Source organism: Octopus sinensis, linkage group LG2 (assembly GCF_006345805.1).
Source record: "Octopus sinensis linkage group LG2, ASM634580v1, whole genome shotgun sequence".
NCBI lineage: Eukaryota > Metazoa > Mollusca > Cephalopoda > Octopoda > Octopodidae > Octopus > Octopus sinensis.
In genome coordinates this window covers 9,468,642-9,488,444 of record NC_042998.1, presented here as the reverse complement: position 1 = coordinate 9,488,444, position 19,803 = coordinate 9,468,642, and the positions used below count along the sequence as shown (strand labels likewise).

At 32.8% G+C, this 19,803-nt stretch overlaps 1 protein-coding gene across 2 annotated transcripts in view; it reads right to left on the bottom strand.

Annotated features, from left to right (window-relative positions):
• LOC115231965 (ras GTPase-activating-like protein IQGAP1) overlaps nt 1-19,803 on the bottom strand; it is a 217,587-nt gene that overhangs the window by 18,742 nt on the left and 179,042 nt on the right. The window contains exons 20-30 of one of the 2 annotated variants that reach the window (XM_029801847.2): nt 19,274-19,444; nt 18,810-18,893; nt 18,465-18,536; nt 15,922-15,991; nt 14,666-14,752; nt 13,207-13,328; nt 12,141-12,439; nt 9,694-9,699; nt 4,339-4,413; nt 3,057-3,206; nt 1,434-1,574 (exon numbers count right to left, since the gene is read on the bottom strand). In XM_029801847.2, the coding sequence (XP_029657707.1) occupies nt 1,434-1,574; nt 3,057-3,206; nt 4,339-4,413; nt 9,694-9,699; nt 12,141-12,439; nt 13,207-13,328; nt 14,666-14,752; nt 15,922-15,991; nt 18,465-18,536; nt 18,810-18,893; nt 19,274-19,444 (1,277 nt within the window). The remainder of the gene's footprint in view (nt 1-1,433; nt 1,575-3,056; nt 3,207-4,338; nt 4,414-9,693; nt 9,700-12,140; nt 12,440-13,206; nt 13,329-14,665; nt 14,753-15,921; nt 15,992-18,464; nt 18,537-18,809; nt 18,894-19,273; nt 19,445-19,803) is intronic. The other variant, XM_029801852.2, reaches the window with a different exon arrangement.

The window sequence follows — 19,803 nt, the reverse complement described above, 5'->3', positions numbered from 1 at the left end:
TCTTATGAACCTGGTTCAGAATACTTACTACAACAATAAAAGATTTTAATTTGCATACAGGGAATACAACAAAAATGGCTTGGGTGATATGTTTTAATATGACCAGACTAAATAACTAAGTGAATATTGTTAAGAAAATATGTTTTTGTGTGTGTAATTTCAAGATTTCTAGCCTCTAGTTAGCCCCACTTAAGTAATAGATAGCCTATAGATAAATATCTGAATGTCTAGCTGTGGCCCACAGATCCAACACTTTGAATTTACCTGTCTTAATTAGGTCCAACTGCACACTCCAGCATGTTACAAATAATTGTGTTTATATGTGCAATATAGATGGCTTCTTAGTACGTTGCAGTTCCTTTCTTGTCCAGCCCATTCTTGTGTATTTGTGAATCCTATGAGTAACCACATGGCACACGTGTGTGCTCCCCCAAAGAATGGCATTTATTTCTATTCAGCACAAGCTTTCATTTGGTTTGCCTTGCAGCATAGAAGTATTAATATTTGGTAATAACGAAGCAGCTGAGGCAGTAGAAACTCCACCTGTCTAACACCCATGGACATATTTACAAAGTCAGAAAACAGCACAGCTCCCACGACTTTAGGAAACATTTTTTCACGCTGAGAGTTGCTGAAGCAAGGAACAAACTGCCAGCATCAGTTGTTAGTTGTCGGAGCACTGCATCCTTCAAAACTTCCATGCTTCCTGAGATTCGCCAACACTACACCTGATTTTCTCCCCCTCCATACACACACAAGCATGTATCTGACTCATACACTGTTCCCTTTCCAGACATTTGTACATTACTGCATATACTCTATACGCACTTTGTGACAAGTTGTGGTGCACCTGAGCACTGTATACAATAATTTCATTATATATATATATATATATATATATATATATATATACACATTAAGTGGATGCTTTGTTTTTATTTTCAGTGTTGAATTGATTTGCAAAGTGATTTGATCAGAGATTTGTATTGAAATGAAGTAATTGCATGGAGGTAGAATTTTTGCTTTGCTTTCATGTTTATATATTAAATATTGAAGTTTCACATCAGCCATAAAATACTTTTCTGTAATAAAACAAATTACTTCATAAAAGTTTTATTTATGCAATACAGAATATTTTAAACGTTATGGGAATAACTAAGGCAACAGAACCTTCTAGTATTTAGTTTTGGTTCCAATTGTTTCCAAGCTGATAATTTTTCTGTATGTCAAACTTGCATAAACTACAATGTCTAAACTGTAATATTTTGGGGGTAACATCTATTGACCCTTCCCACTTTCACAAAACTTGTGCATTGTTAAAACAATCATAGAATAATTTTTAAATTGTAAGCATTGCAAGAAAAAAATATTTTTTCTTTCTTTATTTTCATTGGTAAAGAATCCTTAAATATTCAAGAAAATTGGTAACTTACGGAATTTTGTCCAAAGATTGGGTGATTGTTATCAAGAACTTGTCTGTGGCTTTTTGTAACTTTACTATTGATTCTTGAATAAGACTTTTCACTTCTGAATGTTTCATAGCTTGCTCAGAAGTTACATTATAAGCCAAACCACTGAAAAACAACCATGAAACTCGTTAAAACATGTCCAGAGAGAAATAATCAAACAAACAATTTAAAATATGACACTGACAAAAAAAAAAAAAAGCCAAGTATGTAATAAATATTTAAGAAAATATATAATAACGATCTCTGACAAATAAGAATGTCTATAAAATGTGATTTAGAATAACCATACTTTTTCATAATCTCAATGGATACAAGAAAACTTCTGATGGCTCACTTTTCACAGTGGTTTAGAAGTTTGCTTCCCAACTATATGCGTTTGGGTTCACTCCCACAACATGGCACCATGGATAAGTATCTTCTATGATAGCACCAGGCCAACCAAGTCCTTGTGAAGGGACTTGATAGATGGAAACATCTTGAGAGAGAGTGTGTGTGTGTTGTCTGGACATCAAATGACAGCTGTAAATGAGTGTCACCATCATACAAGTGGTGATGTTCATTTCTATTCTTCTCTGACATGTCCAGCAATGAGGAAATATTATTTTGCTTGTAAACATGTGAATGCTGGTGATACGAAGAGGATCCTGCCATAGAAAATCTGCCTCAACAACTTCCATCTAATTCATGCAAGCATGGAAGAGTGGACATTAAAATGATGATGATGAAGACTTAATTATCTTTCACTTTAAACTTTTTTTGTTAGAATATCAAAAGAAAGTTCTTTAAAATGGCATTATCTGTGGAGATGTTTGGTGGGATTGTTTCTGCTGTATAAAAACCAAAGGCTAAACTGAAACTTTAAACTGAAGCAATAAACAATTTCAGTTGGACTTGCAGTCATCATTTTAGGTCTTATTTTTATCTATGCTGGCATGGGTTGGGTAGGTCTTGATATTCAGCATGTCCAACCCAGGCCAGCATGGAAAGCAGATGTTAAATGATGATGATGATGATCCATATCAGCTGACACAAACAACAACAATGGCAACAGGCCAACTCTGTTGTTGTGTAAGTCTGACAGTTTGAAGAGGAAGCATTTTATTACACTATCGGCACTCAAGAGGTTGTCTCAATTGGGAGGACTGAAGAGTCTCTTGTAGCCTGCATCAGTTTAGTTTTCAGAGTTATTGCTCTCCTAGACAGATAACTTATAATGGTGGATTGCAGAGACTTTATCTCATGCATATATTTTACTCCATGCCATCATGGTTTGGGTGGGTTTCGGTAAGTTGCCACCCACTATGGTCCATTTTGCCAGTAATGTCCACTACAATGGCTTTATTACATTACTGCATATTATTTCTTCCATTTCATCCTGTACAATAATATATCAGTCAATATAAATGAACTACTTCACTGTTACATTGTCTAGAGATATGTCTAGAAACTACTGAAAAGTTAAAAAAAAAAATCAAAGGAAATACAAAATATGTATTAAAATTTTACTAAAAATTACTGAAGTATTATATTATTTTGAGAAACAATGGCTATGGAAAAAATGACTAAAAGCAAAAATGTTCTCAATACCTGGCCTGTCCAGTTTGGGATTCTGTCTGGTTTATCCAACTCTTGTATACTTCTACAGGATTTGTGTTTATTAAAAATTCTTTATCATCCAGAACCTCTTTGATCAATGGATGTAAAAGGTCACGTAAAGCACTTTGTCCCCTTGGATTTCTGTAGTTTAAAATGAATTTTATTAATTATTCATACTTTATTTTGTTTTTATGTCTATAATCACATAACTAATTGACTAATGATATATGTAACTGTTTGATTAACAAAATTAGTATTAGCATTTAAAAAACCAAAAGTCTAGTGCAAGAAACAGACTATATCTACATATATGAATTCAATCTAATCTGTACAAAATAGATGTGATTTCTAATCATAGATAAATATATAATACTTTAGCCCCACATAAGCAAGCCACATTATTTGACTAGTTGAAAAAAAACCTATTCAGATTTATATTATCATACTTTGCTTTGACAATACGACTATGGGGAGATGAAGCTTTTGAAAATATAGATACAGTTTTCTTAAAACTTTACCTTCCAAAAATTATATCTAGTGAAAGATCCATCATGCTCTGTTATTTAACACTTGTCGTAAAAAGCACCCACTACACTCACGGAGTGGTCGGCGTTAGGAAGGGCATCCAGCCGTAGAAACATTGCCAGATCAGACTGGGCCTGGTGCAGCCTTCTGGCTTCCCAGACCCCAGCTGAACCATCCAACCCATGCTAGCATGGAAAGCGGATGCTAAACGAAGATGATGATGAGATGAAGATTATAATGGCTTTATTTTGTATGCATACAGTAAGAAGGCAGGAAAACATTTGACAGATGATACATTTATAATGTTAGGACAACTACAGCAACAATTTCTTGATAGTTGTTTTTTTTTCTGATCTTTTATTCTTCAAATTATTGCAAAATATACAAAAGGAGCAGAGACATTAAGAATATCTCTTGCATTAAAACAGCATAAATTTTATGTGTCACTAAAATTTCGAAATATCAAAACATCATTTATGAGACAAGATATGATGCAACTTCTTATCCTTAGAGTCACTGAAACAGTTTAGGCAGAGCATGACTTTTATTATTTTCTAAGTAAATTAATGTCCCTTTGGAAAGTAGTATTAATGGTGCATATAAAACTGGAGATATGTCTTTTTTTTGTTTTTCTATTCTAGAAATTTATGAAAAGCAATTGGTAAATTTTGGTCAAAGGTTCTAACAATTAATACACAAATCACAACTGATTAAGTGCATTAAATTGAGAAATTAATCAGTCAATTACCTGTTGAAGCCAACAATCATCTTAATAATCATAGGATTCCCTGTTACAATGTCTGACATCTTGTCAACTTTAGAGCTAAAAAAAAAACAAATCAAAAATATATTTTACAAAGTAATAGCTGATTATTAGTTAGTTTTCTAACATAGTGACTTCACCTTTTACGAAAAAAAAAAAAAAAATTTTAAAACAAAATTATTAGTGTATAACAAGTGAGTGAAAATACTGAGAATGTCAAGTTATGTCAAATTTGAAAAAAAAGACCCACTTTAATTTTAAAAAAAAGTTAAAACAGAAATTAAAAAAATATTATCAAACGAGAAAATTACAAAAATAAAACTACCAGTTGTACTCTCTGCTAAAAGGTTCATTTTACATAAGTAGAAACAGAAAGTCATAAATACTTTATTTCATGGATTTTAATATGCAACACCATTTTCTAACAATAATTAACCAAAAGTTTATTAATGATTACTGATAATGACATTAGCTATCATTTTGGTGTTAATTAGCATTTCCTAGGTCTTTTAAGTTAGATTGTAGTTTAGGAAAAGATGCATAAGCTACATCAGGGCATAGGCACACACAAACACACACTTATATTTACAAATAACTCTTAAACAACAGTCAAATTCACATACATAATATAGCATTCAGAGTCAACATACAATAATTATTTTCTCTTGTTTAACATACAAATTAATATTCTAATTAAAGTTAAGAATTAGCTTTATATATATATAAGTTAAATTTGTCTAAAGTCGTAAGACACCTGCTGTTGTCCTGTTATTACCATTCTTGTTTTTATTTTTGTTTTTGTTTTTTGTATTTATATTCGTGTGGCATCGTCCGTTTTTCTGTCCTTGTTTCGTTTACATTCGATCCTTTTTCCAAGAAATCTAATGCTCGCAGCTTAGTTTTTCATTGGGGCTGGCCGCATCGGAGCAATATCAGGATTAATCAGCCAAAATTTGCTATGATGATCCGGTTCCTGACTGAAGATTAAAGGCTTCGAATGACCCGTCCGTTTTTTGTGTTTTTCACGTTCTCGTCCCTTTTTATATATAATTTTTATACCTATATATATATATATATATATATATATAGAGGCGCAATGGCTCAGTGGTTAGGGCAGCGGACTCGCGGTCGTAGGATCGCGGTTTTGATTCCCAGACTGGGTGTTGTGTTTATTGAGCGAAAACACCTAAAGCTCCTCGAGGCTCTGGCATGGGGTGGTGGCGATCCCTGCTGTACTCTTTCGCCACAACTTTCTCTCGCTATTTCTTCTGTTGGTCTGCTCGCTTAGCCACATAGCATTTTTAAATATTAATTTTTTTAATCCCGAAATATTTAAGCCAGAGCAGGTTATCTGATTCCAGATATTAATATTCCCTGCCAAACTTTTCTGGTCTTAACTTTCTTAAATTCATTATTTACTTCTGCTGTTTCCATCAACATAGTTGCTTCTGTAACAAATGGCATTAAATCCTCTTAAATAAGCACCCATGTTAAACTCCAACTTATACATAATGAACAATAGGTCATACAGATTTTTTCTTCTCCAAATGCTGTAGTCCTTTTATGTCATTGCTTAACAGAATTACATTTTATATTTAGAGAAATGCAAAATATTTTTGGCCAGCAAAATGAAATTGGACTTGTTTGAGAAATCTAGTACAATTATGCTGAGTACTTTACATTTTTTGTTTATTTCATTCCATGGAAATATTTTTATAGAAAAAGTTAACTTATCATCCATGTACACACACACAATTTTATATGGAATATGGAAAATATTTTTAAAAATTAAATATAACTAATGCACAATTTTAGTTTTAGATTCTAAATGATATTGTTGCCCAGGATTAACAAATTAAGAGAAAAACACAAGACAAAGCAAAATGCACCAATTCCATTAGTTTTAGGATTCACCATAAACTGTTTAGATTAAGGTTATTGATCACTGACATATGCAGTGACCAGTTCGACAGGTATTTTAATGAACGATATATAGGTAAGATAATACAATATAGTAATAATGAAGTTACATTAGACAACATATTAAAGAAATAATTAACAGGCACTGGTTCCTTAACAATTTGTAATTATAATATTCATAGCAAAAAATAGTGAGCTTTTAGAAGACAATATTGAACTAAAATATAATTTAAAGTATTAAAAGTCTCTAGTTACTGATAGAAGTTGGATTAGTTTGAGAGTTTTTCTGTAGCAAATTTGATGGCATTTACAGTTATTAATGACTTCTCAAGTTATAGCAAAATTGAATATTTCAAAAATAAACACAATGATTATGAACTTAATCAGTTGATTCTTTAAGGTGTATTTCGACAAAGTTTTAGTTAACAAAGTCAAGAAATTATTTTTAAAACAATATTCATCAAATTACATGGTAAGTTTCTTGTTTTTTTCTTAATCATTTTATTACATTCAATTATTAGAAAAGTAACAAAACATATCAGTTAGCATGGATTCTTTTAGTTTATTCAAGGGTGTCAAGATACCAAACATTACACAATATTTGGAATAAAATAAAATGTTTCAAAGGCAGGAGGCGGAGGATGTGAGCAGAAAAATATTAAGGGTGTTGGAAGGGATAACCAAAAGACTGGATTAAAGAAAAAAAATCATGATGTATTTTACTATACATCAGTAAAATGTGTATGCTGTATGGGGAAACTGATTTAGAAAAGAGATTTACTACATATTACAACAATCAACACTTGCAAAAACCAACCAACATAATATTTTCTACTTTAGGTACAAGGCCTGAAATTTTTGGGAAAGGAGTTAGTTGACTACATCTGATTTCATTGACTTTGGAAGGATGAAAAGTGAAACTAAACCATGGCAAAATTTGAACTCAGAATATAAAGAGTTGGAAGAAATGTTGCTAATGGTTCTGCCAACTTGCTGTCTGGATAAATGAAAATAATACCATCTCCTCATGAAAAAAAAATGTATGCTAGATTAAGAGTAATTAGGTTATTGTTGACAAAATGGTCTAAATCTACTCAAAACACCAAAATGTGTCTCTTGGTTTTAAATTTCAGCTTGAAACCCAATTGTTATTCTATTCCCTACTATATTTTCCAGTTACCAATTGAAGCATTATTTCTGTGGTCACACTATACCAAACAAGAAATTATAAATTGACAACAATTACTTGGAAAATACACAGCATGCTGGATATTGAGTTTTTGTTTTTTTGGAGGAGGATTACATCAAGCCAGTTTTTATCTTTGACAAACAGGGTCATATCAGCTCACAATGTACTGCATCAATGACTAAACCTTTCAAAACTGGGGCTTTAATTCTCACACATTTTGCTAAGATCCATTCACAATACATAACTAATCTTATTCCCATAAAAAAAATATATCCTAACATTCAAATTACAATTCCATGAATCTGTCTTCAAACAATCTTAGATAAACAAGCCAGATCCCAAACAAAATCTTGTGTGAATGAGCAAAGGAAACCTCATTTGCTTACCAGCTGATGCTATTAAGTTAGACTAGGTCTAAGTCATTACTGGACAAACCCACACTTAATAGAAAAAAAAATACTGCATAGCCTTTGACAACATAAAAAAGTAGTTTACTCTTGATTATTATAAGGTTATGAGATAATATGGGTTGATTTATAGAATGTAGAAAATGTTCAATTCTACTGACTACATATAAAAACTGACAAAAGCACACTCAGAATAAGCAAAAATCAGTGTTTAAGGACACTAATATTGATATACTTTGATTAGCACTCATTGCTTAAAAGGAAAACAAATGAAACTGCATATGAAATACAAATCAACAAAATATGTAAAACAAAAAACAACACACACTTAAAATGAAAATTTTTTGTAAGTTTGATTAAAATACTATTCAATATATTTTTCAATGTACACTGCATGGCCAATAAATTATGCCCCACCTTCACAACCACCAATTAAGTGGTTAGTAGTATAATTTTCTCAGAGTTAAAATTTGAAGTAAAATATTTGGAAATATTGTTTCATTTTGGGATGTGCCCTGGTAATTTTTATAAATCTAATGATAAAATAAAATGTTTCATAGCTAGATGTTTTTCCTAATAAATACCAAAAGTCTGAAACTGAATTTGGTCTAAGCAAGTTGGGAAAATATACCTAGTCTAAAACCTCAAAGCATTCCTGATAACAGAGCTTGATTTAACAGATCAATTATTCAGCACCTTAACTATTTAAATATTGTACTCAGCAAAGAATAATTGTATTTTTATTTATTCTTTAAGGCTTTTGTATCGACCATTGAAACCATCAATATTTTACAATTATCATGGTGAAAAGAAAAATACATACAAATATCAAACTTATAGTTATTTCAAGTTCAGACAAAAAGTACTGATGTTAAAGTAAATTATAATTATATAATAGTGAATACTTACATTTAAATTAAAATGTACTGAGGGATTATTGTATTAACATAGTTTTGTGCATGTGCCTGTGTGTGCACAGTCATTATGAGTGTAAGCATACTATTTGATCCATAAAATAAGTACTCAATATCTAACACTAAACATGTTTTGAGGATGAAATTATAAAAGTTTGAAGTCATCTATCAGTAAAATAATAGCTCTATGAACTTACATTGCCTTATTCTTTTACTAAGTTATTGAACTGTAACCATAGTGGGCACAGCATCAAAATTTTTAGTCAAATACATTGATTTCAGAATTCTGGCACATATTTTATGTACATTTGAAGGAGAAAGTGGCAAAGCTCGCCTGAGCATAAAGGGGTGTGACCAGAACATCAGATAGCTATAACCATATGCAAGTTGTTTTTGTGTGATGACTTAGCTGTTGCACCAGCCCTACAATTCAACACACATACATAGTGTGTGTATATATTTATTTTACTGAAGGCTTTGGTAAAAGACACTAAGTCAAGATGTCACACAGTGGGATTCAATCAAATGCTATGTCAATGAAGTGAGCTTCTTAACCACATTACACTGTCTCTATATATTTAAGAGAAAAATACCCCAGTACTCTTGAACGCAATACTTTGAATTTCAAGGTTAATCCTCAAGAGATATTGCATGGAATAATAGTTAGTTTGTGTGTATGTGTGTGTGTAAGGAGTGAATAAAATTTAGGTAGGTGTGCACCAATGGTAGCTCTGGAATTGTGTTGGTAAACATGCTTTGGATATAACAAAGAAATATTAATTATTAAGTGGACATTTTACTAATATGGGATTTCTAAGACAAAAACTGGTTTAATCATGCAAAATGGTTGGGGTTTTACATAGTGACAATGTTGGCAAGGATCGTGCGGAAGATGAAAGAGTTTACTTACATTCTCCTATGAATGAAAAATGGGGCAGAAATTATCACATGAATTAAATTATTAGCACAAATTGATTTGTCCCACATCAATAATATTTAAAGAAATGTAATTAGATAAAATACAACACAAACGAAGAGTATTTTATACAAAACTGTTTTCAATTTTGTTTTGTTTCATTAATTTTTAAAGATGCTAATTAACTTGTACTAATATTCAGAGAAGTGAACCATTTCCTATCTTTTATAATTTAAAAATTTTTCACTTCATATTGCAAGACATTTTCTTTAATATTAAAAAATTGGCAATTATAACATACACACACATAAAAAAAAGAGAGATTAAGATAGTGTTTCCCAATTATAATCTGATCAAAGAGAGTATTTGAGTGATTAGTAAAACTCATTAACTTCCATTGGTCATCAATGTATTTTTTTTTTTGTTTAGGTCTAATACACCACAACAATCTATGTTCTTCAAACGTCATCCAAATCCTCATCAACAAACTGCAGTAGCCATTTACTTTATTTCAATAAATCCCTCCTGCCAATATTTACATTAAATAATGTACATATTGTACAAACCTTAATCCTTTTAGAATTAATCCCCACTTCTGTCCCAAATATAAAATATTTATCCCCCAAATTAACACGCACTATATAAATAAGTTCAGTTAAATGAAAGAGGATTAAAAGAAGCAGTCAACTTCTCTAATTAAAGTGCTCTCTAAATAAAGTTGTGTGTGAAAGGAACAACAGGACTCCAAAGAAAGTTCTACATCCAATATGAGAACACAATGATGATTACCATCCTTAATAAGAGAATATTAAATAAAATCCCGAATGAAAATTCACCAAAACTCAAAATAAAAAAAAGGAAAAAAAAGGTCACATGAAATATAAAGTATCAAAATTCATGCTTTTGAATTCATTCTTAATGAAGCTGGAGAATAAGCATAAGCATCTTGTGTAAAATGGTATATTAATAGCTGGCAAACATTTCACTAATCCTAATTAAACTATTACAATCCTCTACACATCATTCTTTTAAGAACAGCTTGTCTCTCAGTGCATAAGTAAAAATTCTCAGATTAATAGCTTTATTTCTAAAGTTGTTGCAGTTCCATTAAATTTTGTATTGTAAAATATTGACAAAATATTTGAGCAATTTACATGCCTACCATTACAGACTGATTGATAACCAGTAGTTCTCTGTTTTGTATGTCTTAGAATACATGTTGCTTGAATAAGCCTACAGGTTTGAAGTCATTAGCATAAAGTGTCAGCTGGTTAAGACAGCTGACACCAAGGCCTTCCATTTCCGGCATAAAATTAAAACACTCTTTAACCTTCAAGTTAAAGAAGGTTTAAACATAAATTTACATGTATTTTAAGTGACTCACAAAATAAATTTTCAGTGATGTAGCAGTGCTAATAACATAGCAAGAAATATCAGATGTTTTATAGCTAGACATCTTTTAGTAATGCCAAGTATATTACAGTAAAATAGGAATGATACCTATTTTATTTTTGTTGATAGACAATGAAAATCTATAACATACTTGACAAGGTGACACTCACATCCCTGTTAGTATATCAGATCCTTAACCACTTTTTCTTTATAATATAATACAGTAAGAGACAATGCAATGATCTCAAAAATACAAACTTTATAAGTGATTTTAGTTCATGGGAACTGTGTACAATACTGTTAAAATCAGAACTGCTCCTATTAAGATATTTGTGGAAGACAGTTAAAATGTTTACAATAGCTTTACTTTTAGCCATTAGTGTGTTCAGTTACTCAAACACAACAAAAATGTAGTACACAGTCACCAGAAATTTAGTGGACTACTGTCAACAGATATGCATCTTTTTGATGGACCTAAAAATCACGACAATTCTTATTCATATTTTACCTCCTTGCAAGCCTCACTTCTGGAATTTCCTTCCTGCATCCCTCAACTAGCAGCTGTTCAAGAAAAAACATCAACTGCATTAATGTTACTGATCTACCGATCTTGGGGATCCTGCAGATGCGATGGAGATGGGTGCTCCGGACAAAAACCATAAAGAAGAGAGAGGCTTGCGAGTCATTAGCGAAACCCACAGATGTTTTATATATATAAAAACATAGTACTCCTACAGATTTCTTTCTTTCCCAGCAATTTTATGACAAATTCTTGTTAAATATCTGAACATTTGTTTCTTTCAATGTATTTAAACAACAATCAATGCTCAAACTTAAACAGCAACTACACTACAGACAAGAAAATAAGTGTAGGTAACAGATGTAATAGGCAAAGGAGATACAAAGGTATACTATTATATTATATTACTGAAAAAAAAAGTTCATTAAGTTTATGCAGAAAAAAAAAAAAAATGTTAAATTGTATGAAATTTCTATTAAATATTAAAAGCAAATATAATCAAATTCTTTAGATAAAAATGGTAACTTACGTAATTTCTTCTTCTAAGGCAGTTTTGAACAAGCGTAACAAGAGAAACTCTTCTCTAGCATTAGAACCATAATTAAACAGGGAAAATATGACAGACTCCATAAACTTGGTTGTTTTGCTTTGGGGCATTTCAAAAATCAGTTTTGCAAGGTAAGTTGGATTTGTTTGCAACAAATAGAACAAATGTTGGTAGGCATCCAGTTTTCCACGACTTTCTTTACTCAGGGCTTTCAGTCCCCGAGTCATTGCTCCAGTTCGTTCAGCATGTTTCTTCAGTTTGTGATTGTGAAATACTACATCCTATAAATCGGAAAGAATGTTCAGAAAATTTACAGTTGAAATAAAATTTTATACTTTTGTAACAGACACAAAAAAGAAAATGTTAAAAAAAAAGTTGTGAACTTATCAGCAAATGCTTTTCTGTGAGTCTTTTATTTTAATTCTTTGTAGTAAAATATTGGAATGGAAGCACTCCGTCGGTTACGACGATGAGGGTTCCGGTTGATCCGAATCAACGGAACAGCCTGCTCATGAAATTAATGTGTAAGTGGCTGAGCACTCCACAGACACGTGCACCCTTAACGTAGTTCTCGGGGATATTCAGCGTGACACAGAGAGTGACAAGGCTGGCCCCTTGAAATACAGGTACAACAGAAACAGGAAGTAAGAGTGAGAGAAAATTGTGGTGAAAGAGTACAGCAGGGATCACCACCATCCCCTGCCGGAGCACGTGGAGCTTTTAGGTGTTTTCGCTCAATAAACACTCACAACACCCGGTCTGGGAATCGAAACCGCAATCCTATCACCGCGAGTCCGCTGCCCTAACCACTGGGCCATTGCGCCTCCACAGTAAAATATTAGGTTGTATGTAAATAAAGCTTACATGGGGAAACAGTTGAGAAGTGAAATTTCTTGTGATATTTACAAGAGGAAGTTATAAGGCAATAGAAAACTGAGCCATTCTGAAGATGATAGAGTAGGAGTAACATATTTGGTTGTTCACAATATCCAACACTTTAGTAATTTGCTATTCATCATGCATATAATTTTTAAAATGTTATTCTTACCTGTAAAGTAATTCTATTTTTAATCAAAAGACCAATTTTAATATCCATTTGATTTAAATCATTCTCCAACTGCTGATTGGAACGAATTTCAGATCCAACTTGCTGTCTTAACTTTTGTAGTTCTAAAATACAAAATAAAATGAGAAAGATTAGCTTATTTTTTTATATTCTATTTTATATAAATATATAATAGATGCAGGCATGGCTGTTTGGTTAAGAAGTTTGCTTGCCAGACATATGGCTTTGGGCTCAGTCCCACTGCATGGCACCTAGGGCAAGTCTTCTGCTATAATCCTGGGCTAACCAAAGCCTTGCAAGTGGATTTAGTAGACAGAGCCTGAAAGAAACTTGTTCTGTATGTATTCCAATATTCTGCAAAAACATGCCAGGCCATAGGAAAATACCTTTCTTGGAAACAGGTGAGGGCATCTGGCTGTAGAAAACCTGCCTCAAACTTTGTTCAATCCATGCAAGTATGGAGAAGTGGATGCTAAAATGATGATTGCATATACACACAAGTTTCCTTTTCATTTGTTTTAATTTTTCTATGCTGGTATGGGTTAGATGGGGACTTATTTCAGGCAAAATTTTATGGCCAAATGCTTCTCCTGTCATTGCGTTACATAAAAAGCATTGGTGTTGATTCCACATAAAAAACACTGGTGATGGTGCCACGTAAAAAGGATCCAGTACATTCTGTACAGTTGTTGGCATTAGGAAGAGCATCCAGCTGTAAAAACCAAGCCAAAACAGACCATGGAACCTGAGGTGGCTCCTGGCCCTGCCAGTTTCAGTCAAGATGTTCAATGATGCCAGCATGGAAATCGGACATTAAATGATCATGATGAACTGCTTTTCAAGTTAGGCATTATATTAGAACCAGTCAACAGAGATAAAACAATTGTGGTGAGTTAGTTTTCAACACCCACTAGCAGTTCACCATCTCAACACAACTTTTTTTGCTCCAAGATCAACAACACTACACGTTGAAAGGTGTTGAAAGGAAGAAAAAAAAAAAAAATCAAGTATGCCTGATTTTTCAACTACCATTTCATATGGATCACATTTCTTCTAGTGGAGGCTATGGGCAAGCCTGACTGAACAGAATTATATTGAATGACATTACACCCATGACCATTATCTTTTTATCTTCATCACAGTACACCCAAAAACATTATCCAATATATCCTTTTATAAAACGATGGAATGTCATTTGGAGGATACTTGGCTGTTACTCCAAGTAGATTGAGCAATGACAGAGGCCAAAGGCTTGCTTGCTGCTTTTGAAATTTTTGGAAAGTATGGTCTCCCCCACTGAAAATCTATTCAAAGACAGTGGATAGGAAACTAATCTTAAAAACCACACAATATGGTGCATACTTATCAATATCTAAACCGCATTTATGTGGTAATTTACCTTTTTTTTTTAAAGAGAATAAATAAATATAAGGAAACTTACCAAGTTCTTCTGCATAATCAGCATCACTGGCATCCAGCAAGTGCACAAACTTGCGGACAACACTCAAGGGAGGATTATCATCATAAACTAAAAATTTAATTAGAAAAGCAGGAATAAATACAAGGTGTATATTATGCTTTTTAACATTGGTACAAGATTACAAATTGCAAGGAGAGAGAGATATAATCAAATTTAATTCCCCAGTATCTGACTGGTACTTTAATTACCAGCTCTAGAATTAATAAAAAATGTTATGACATGTAGGAACGGGTATGGCTGTGTGGTTAAATAGCTCACTTCACAACCACATGGTTTCAGGTTCAATCCTACTGTATAGCACCCTGGGCAAGTGCATTCTACTTTATTCCCATACCAACCAATGCCTTGCGAATGAATTTAATAGATGGAAACTGTGTGGAAGCCCATATGTGTGCATCTGCATTTGACTCTCACCACAGCTTGACAGCCAGTGTTGGTTTGTTTATGTCTTGTAACTCAGTGAATTGGCAAAGAGACAAAGAAAATAAGTACCAGATAAAAAAAAGTAAGTATTGGAGATTGGGATCAATTTGTTTGACTAAACCCTTCAAGGCAATGCCTCTGCATGACTACAGTCCAATGACTGAAATAAGTAAAAGATAAGACATGTAATAAAAAAAAAAAAAAGAACAATTGAAAAAAATAATGACTCAGTGATCAAGAGTTCATATCACACTCAAGACAATTGTGCTTCTTAATTCAATTTATCTCAGATCAAAACTAAAGATTAATTACTTGAATTCAATCAAAATTAACTGTGAGAGACAACCCAAAGATCATGCTCAGGTAAGTAGAATTAACCTATATATATTATAAATAAGGGCAAGAAGAAAAAAAGATTTCTTTGCCAATATTCTGAAAAATAGACGCTAAATCATCTAACCACATGAAATATTGACATATATTATTACAAGTGAAAATATTTCATGTGGTTAGATGATTTAGCGTCTATTTTTCAGCATATTGGCAAAGAATTTTTTTTTTCTTTTTGCCCTTATTTATAATTGTATTTATAATTTTTACCTTAAAAGGTAATTTTCATATGCTGGCCATTGATAAAATTTTTTAATAAAATTTTATCCTTATATTAGATATATATATATATCTTGGCTCAATATACATATTTAGTATATTTTAAAGAAAATTTCTCTAATTTTTTTAGTCTGTTTTTCTACAATTTCAGTAGTGTATGTCATGGATGTATCTAATATACTTACCAAGAGATTTATAATCATGTCTGGCAAGGGTAGATCGAACAAAGGCTTGGATTTTTACAATGGAATTTTCCTTGAAAAATCAAAAAGGTAAGTTCAGTTTAATTCGTATGTAAATGCAAAAGTGAAAATCAAACCAAAATATCATAAATGAATTAAATATTTTCAACATTAGCCAATGTAAGTACCAATTTGAGACAAAAGATAAACAGTCCTGTAAAGAGAGAGAGAGAGAAGAGAGAGAGAGAGAGAGAGGCAGAAATAAATTTAAGTATTGAATCTGAGAGAAAGGGGTTGACAGGTATTTCGGAGTGAAATCAATTATGTAGTTGTCTAGCAAGTGGTACACATGTGTCCCATATTCCGTTAGTGAGTATTTGACCCTTTGCCTTGAATTGGTGCTTACAGTGTCTTAATATCATTCTATATTCTCTACATAACACTCTTGTTTACAGATTTACAAATAAGATACAACATGAAGTTTGAGTAGTTAGAAACACAAGCAGAAACATACGAAAGATCATTCATATAGTATCTCCTCTGGCAACCCCATTGGTGTTGGTGTCATATAGAAAGCATCTGTGCTGGTACCACGTAAACAAATTCCCATGCTGGTACCTTGTAAGCAGGTGCACCTGTGTTGGCTCCACGTAAGCAAGCACCCAGTGCACCCTGAAAAATGGCTGGTGTCAAGAGGGGCATCCAGCCATAGGCATCTTGCCAAAATAAACAACTGGAGCCTGTTGCGCCTCTCCAGCTTGCCAGCTCTTGTCAAACTGTCTAATCCACACCAGCATGGAAAACAGATGTAAAATGATATATATATATATATATATATATGCACCTGATGCCCCATCCTTCGCAAGTCTTGCAAGCTGCATAGTGACCTAACTAGTGCTGATGGCATGAAAACAGCACTCAGTACATACTGAAAAGTGATTGGTACTAGGTCGGACATCCAGCCATAGGAACAATGCCAAAGCAGATGCTGGAGCACAATGCAGTCCTTGGACCCATGAGATCCTGTTCAACCCATGCCAGCATGGACACTATATGATGATGATGTCAATGGTGGCAGCTGATGGTTGAAGCATAAGACATTGTCCAAATGAATTTCAAGTACCAAAATAGACACTGTATACATTTGTAGTGGTCAGAATTCTAAGAACAAACACAACTGTCTTAATGAGCAGGCTACTCTAGTCTATGTCAAAGAACAAAAAATGAGTTCATTTTAGCCTGACTACAACCAAATGAGTGAAAATATTAACATGAATATTTAAGAAAGGATTAAATGTGTCATACAATAGCCTGTCATTGAGAAATAGGTTATTGATCAATGGTCAAAATACTCACTTTCATGGAATATATATAATTAAATGGTAGTTATATAATATATATATATATCATCATCATTTAACGTCCGCTTTCCATGCTAGCATGGGTTGGACGATTTGACTGAGGACTGGCGAACCAGATGGCTGCACCAGGCTCCAAACTGATCTAGCAGAGTTTCTACAGCTAGATGCCCTTCATAATGCCAACCACTCCGAGAGTGTAGTGGGTGCTTTTACATGCCACCGGCACGAGGGTGAGTCAGGTGGTACTGGCAACGGCCACGCTCAAATGGTGCTTTTTATGTGCCACCTGCACAGGAGCCAGTCCAGTGGCACTGGTAACGACCTAGCTTGAATGTTTTTTCACGTGTCACCAGCACAAGTGCCAGTAAGGCGACACAGGTAATATATATATATATATATATATATATATACTATTATGGAATATAGTATGTTACTATAGAAAATTTTAGCTATTAAGTTTCTTTGTTCCAGCAAGTCATATTTGATGATTAATCATTTAAGAATAATAGTTAAGGACGCCAGTTTTGGCTGTGTAGTGAAGATGCACATTTTTTGTGGGGTTTGATCACAATGTGTGATGCCTTTGACTAGTTCTTCAACTATAACCTTGTGTCAACCCAAACCTTGTCAGTGAAATAAGGTTGGCAAAAATTGTGAGTTTCTGTCAAAATGTTATTGGGTAGCAGACTTAATCTGCTACTGGATTAACTCCACTACCTGGTTCTTGAGTTACCTTTAACAGGGTCTGTGAGCAAATACTTTGAAAAGTGAACCTCATGAGACATAGCTCATCAGGTGAGCTACACTACTAAAAAAAATTCAAGGAAATTTTTCATTGGCATGTTAATTCATAAAGTTCAGCGGCCACAGTTTACTCATGATTGGTCTATACTATGGTAGTGTTTGAACCAGGGATCACTATCTTCATATACTGCTGCCTACCGCAAAATCCCATGAGCCATAATTTCGTTATTCTTTTCCCCAATTAATATTGTTGCTCTTGTTTGACTGAGTCATAAAAAGAAATGAAAAAACAAACCCAAATTGAATGCTTTCACATTTAAATTTACATGATATTTTTTTAAAATTTTAAATTTCAAAAGAAATAAAAAAGAAAAAAAATTTAGTTTACCATGGCTTTGGCCACCATGAGTAAGATAAGCTAAAGAAAACGAGACTACTTACATTGTCTTTGAAATATTTTAGTCTCTCTCTGTATCTTTTTCTGGTCAAGTACATTCTGGTAAATGCTTGTAACTGATTCAACAGAAAAAAAAATCCTTAAACACCGATTCCTCATACAATCCTTAAGCATGATAAAATACATGATTATATTACTTCCTAAGTTCATTATCAAATACTGTTGTGATCAAAATTAGAAATCTTGATATAATGCAGACAGTATTTCTGATAATTAATACATTTCAGAAATTAATTTTGGTTCATTAGTGTCTAAGGAAATATAATTTAAGCTTTGTACATTTACAAGGTTTATAAACCTGGTGTATAAGATGAATGCAAAATATTTACCTTAACGGCAGCAGGACCATTCTGTTTCAAGAACTGTTTTCTGGTTTTGAAAAGGTTTCGTTGACGAGAACCTCTCCAGTAAGCCTGAAATAAAGCAAGATAAACAAAATTAGAGAAAAAAAAGTTGAGAGAAAGAGAAAGGAAGATATAGAAAAAAGAAAGCGAAGTCAGACAACGGTGCAGGTTTCCACTGTACAACTTTAAAGAGACAGCAGAAATTAAAGGCAGCAAACACTCGTCATTTCGTTACTAACTTCTCTTAACTCGATAGAAATATTTGTAATAATAAAGTTTTAGAAAACTAAAGGCATTTATCATATTGTAAAAATTATTTTCTGGAATTATTTGTAAGCCATAATTTGTAAGCTGCTAGTAACAACTACAGTAAATAGCAAAGCCATGCTAGAATTGTAATAATTTAAACTCTACTTTCCAATTTACAAAGAAAAAAAAAGAAAATTTACCTGGATTTTAGTAATTGCTGGTGTTTGAGAGTTGATATAGGTAATGCGGTCATTAAATGATTTCCTCACCAAGTAACCACGAATTAAAGCTTGGACCAACACAATGAAACCTTCATTTGCCTTAAACAAGAGCTCTCGGTCATAGCTTTCTTGAATTTCAGTTAAAACACTCTGGAATCAGAAACAATTTTTTTTTTTTTTTAAAGTAAAATAAATTTCTTTTTCACTTGTTTCAAATAGACAGTTTTTATTGATTTGTGAAGTTATTTTTTATTATCTATTTCAGTCATTGGTTTATAGCTAAGCTAGGGGACTGCCTCAAATAAGCCTTGAAAGTTCTAGACCATTAAATTGACCCTAGTTAATAATTTTTAACTTCTGTTCTTCTGTCATTCTTTGCCAAACTGTCGAGGGAACATAAACAACCTAACACAGTTAAGTGCTAAGAGGCAAATACAAACACATACACAACAAACACATCTATATGCATTTACACACAAATGGGCTTCTCCACAGTTTCTATCAACCAA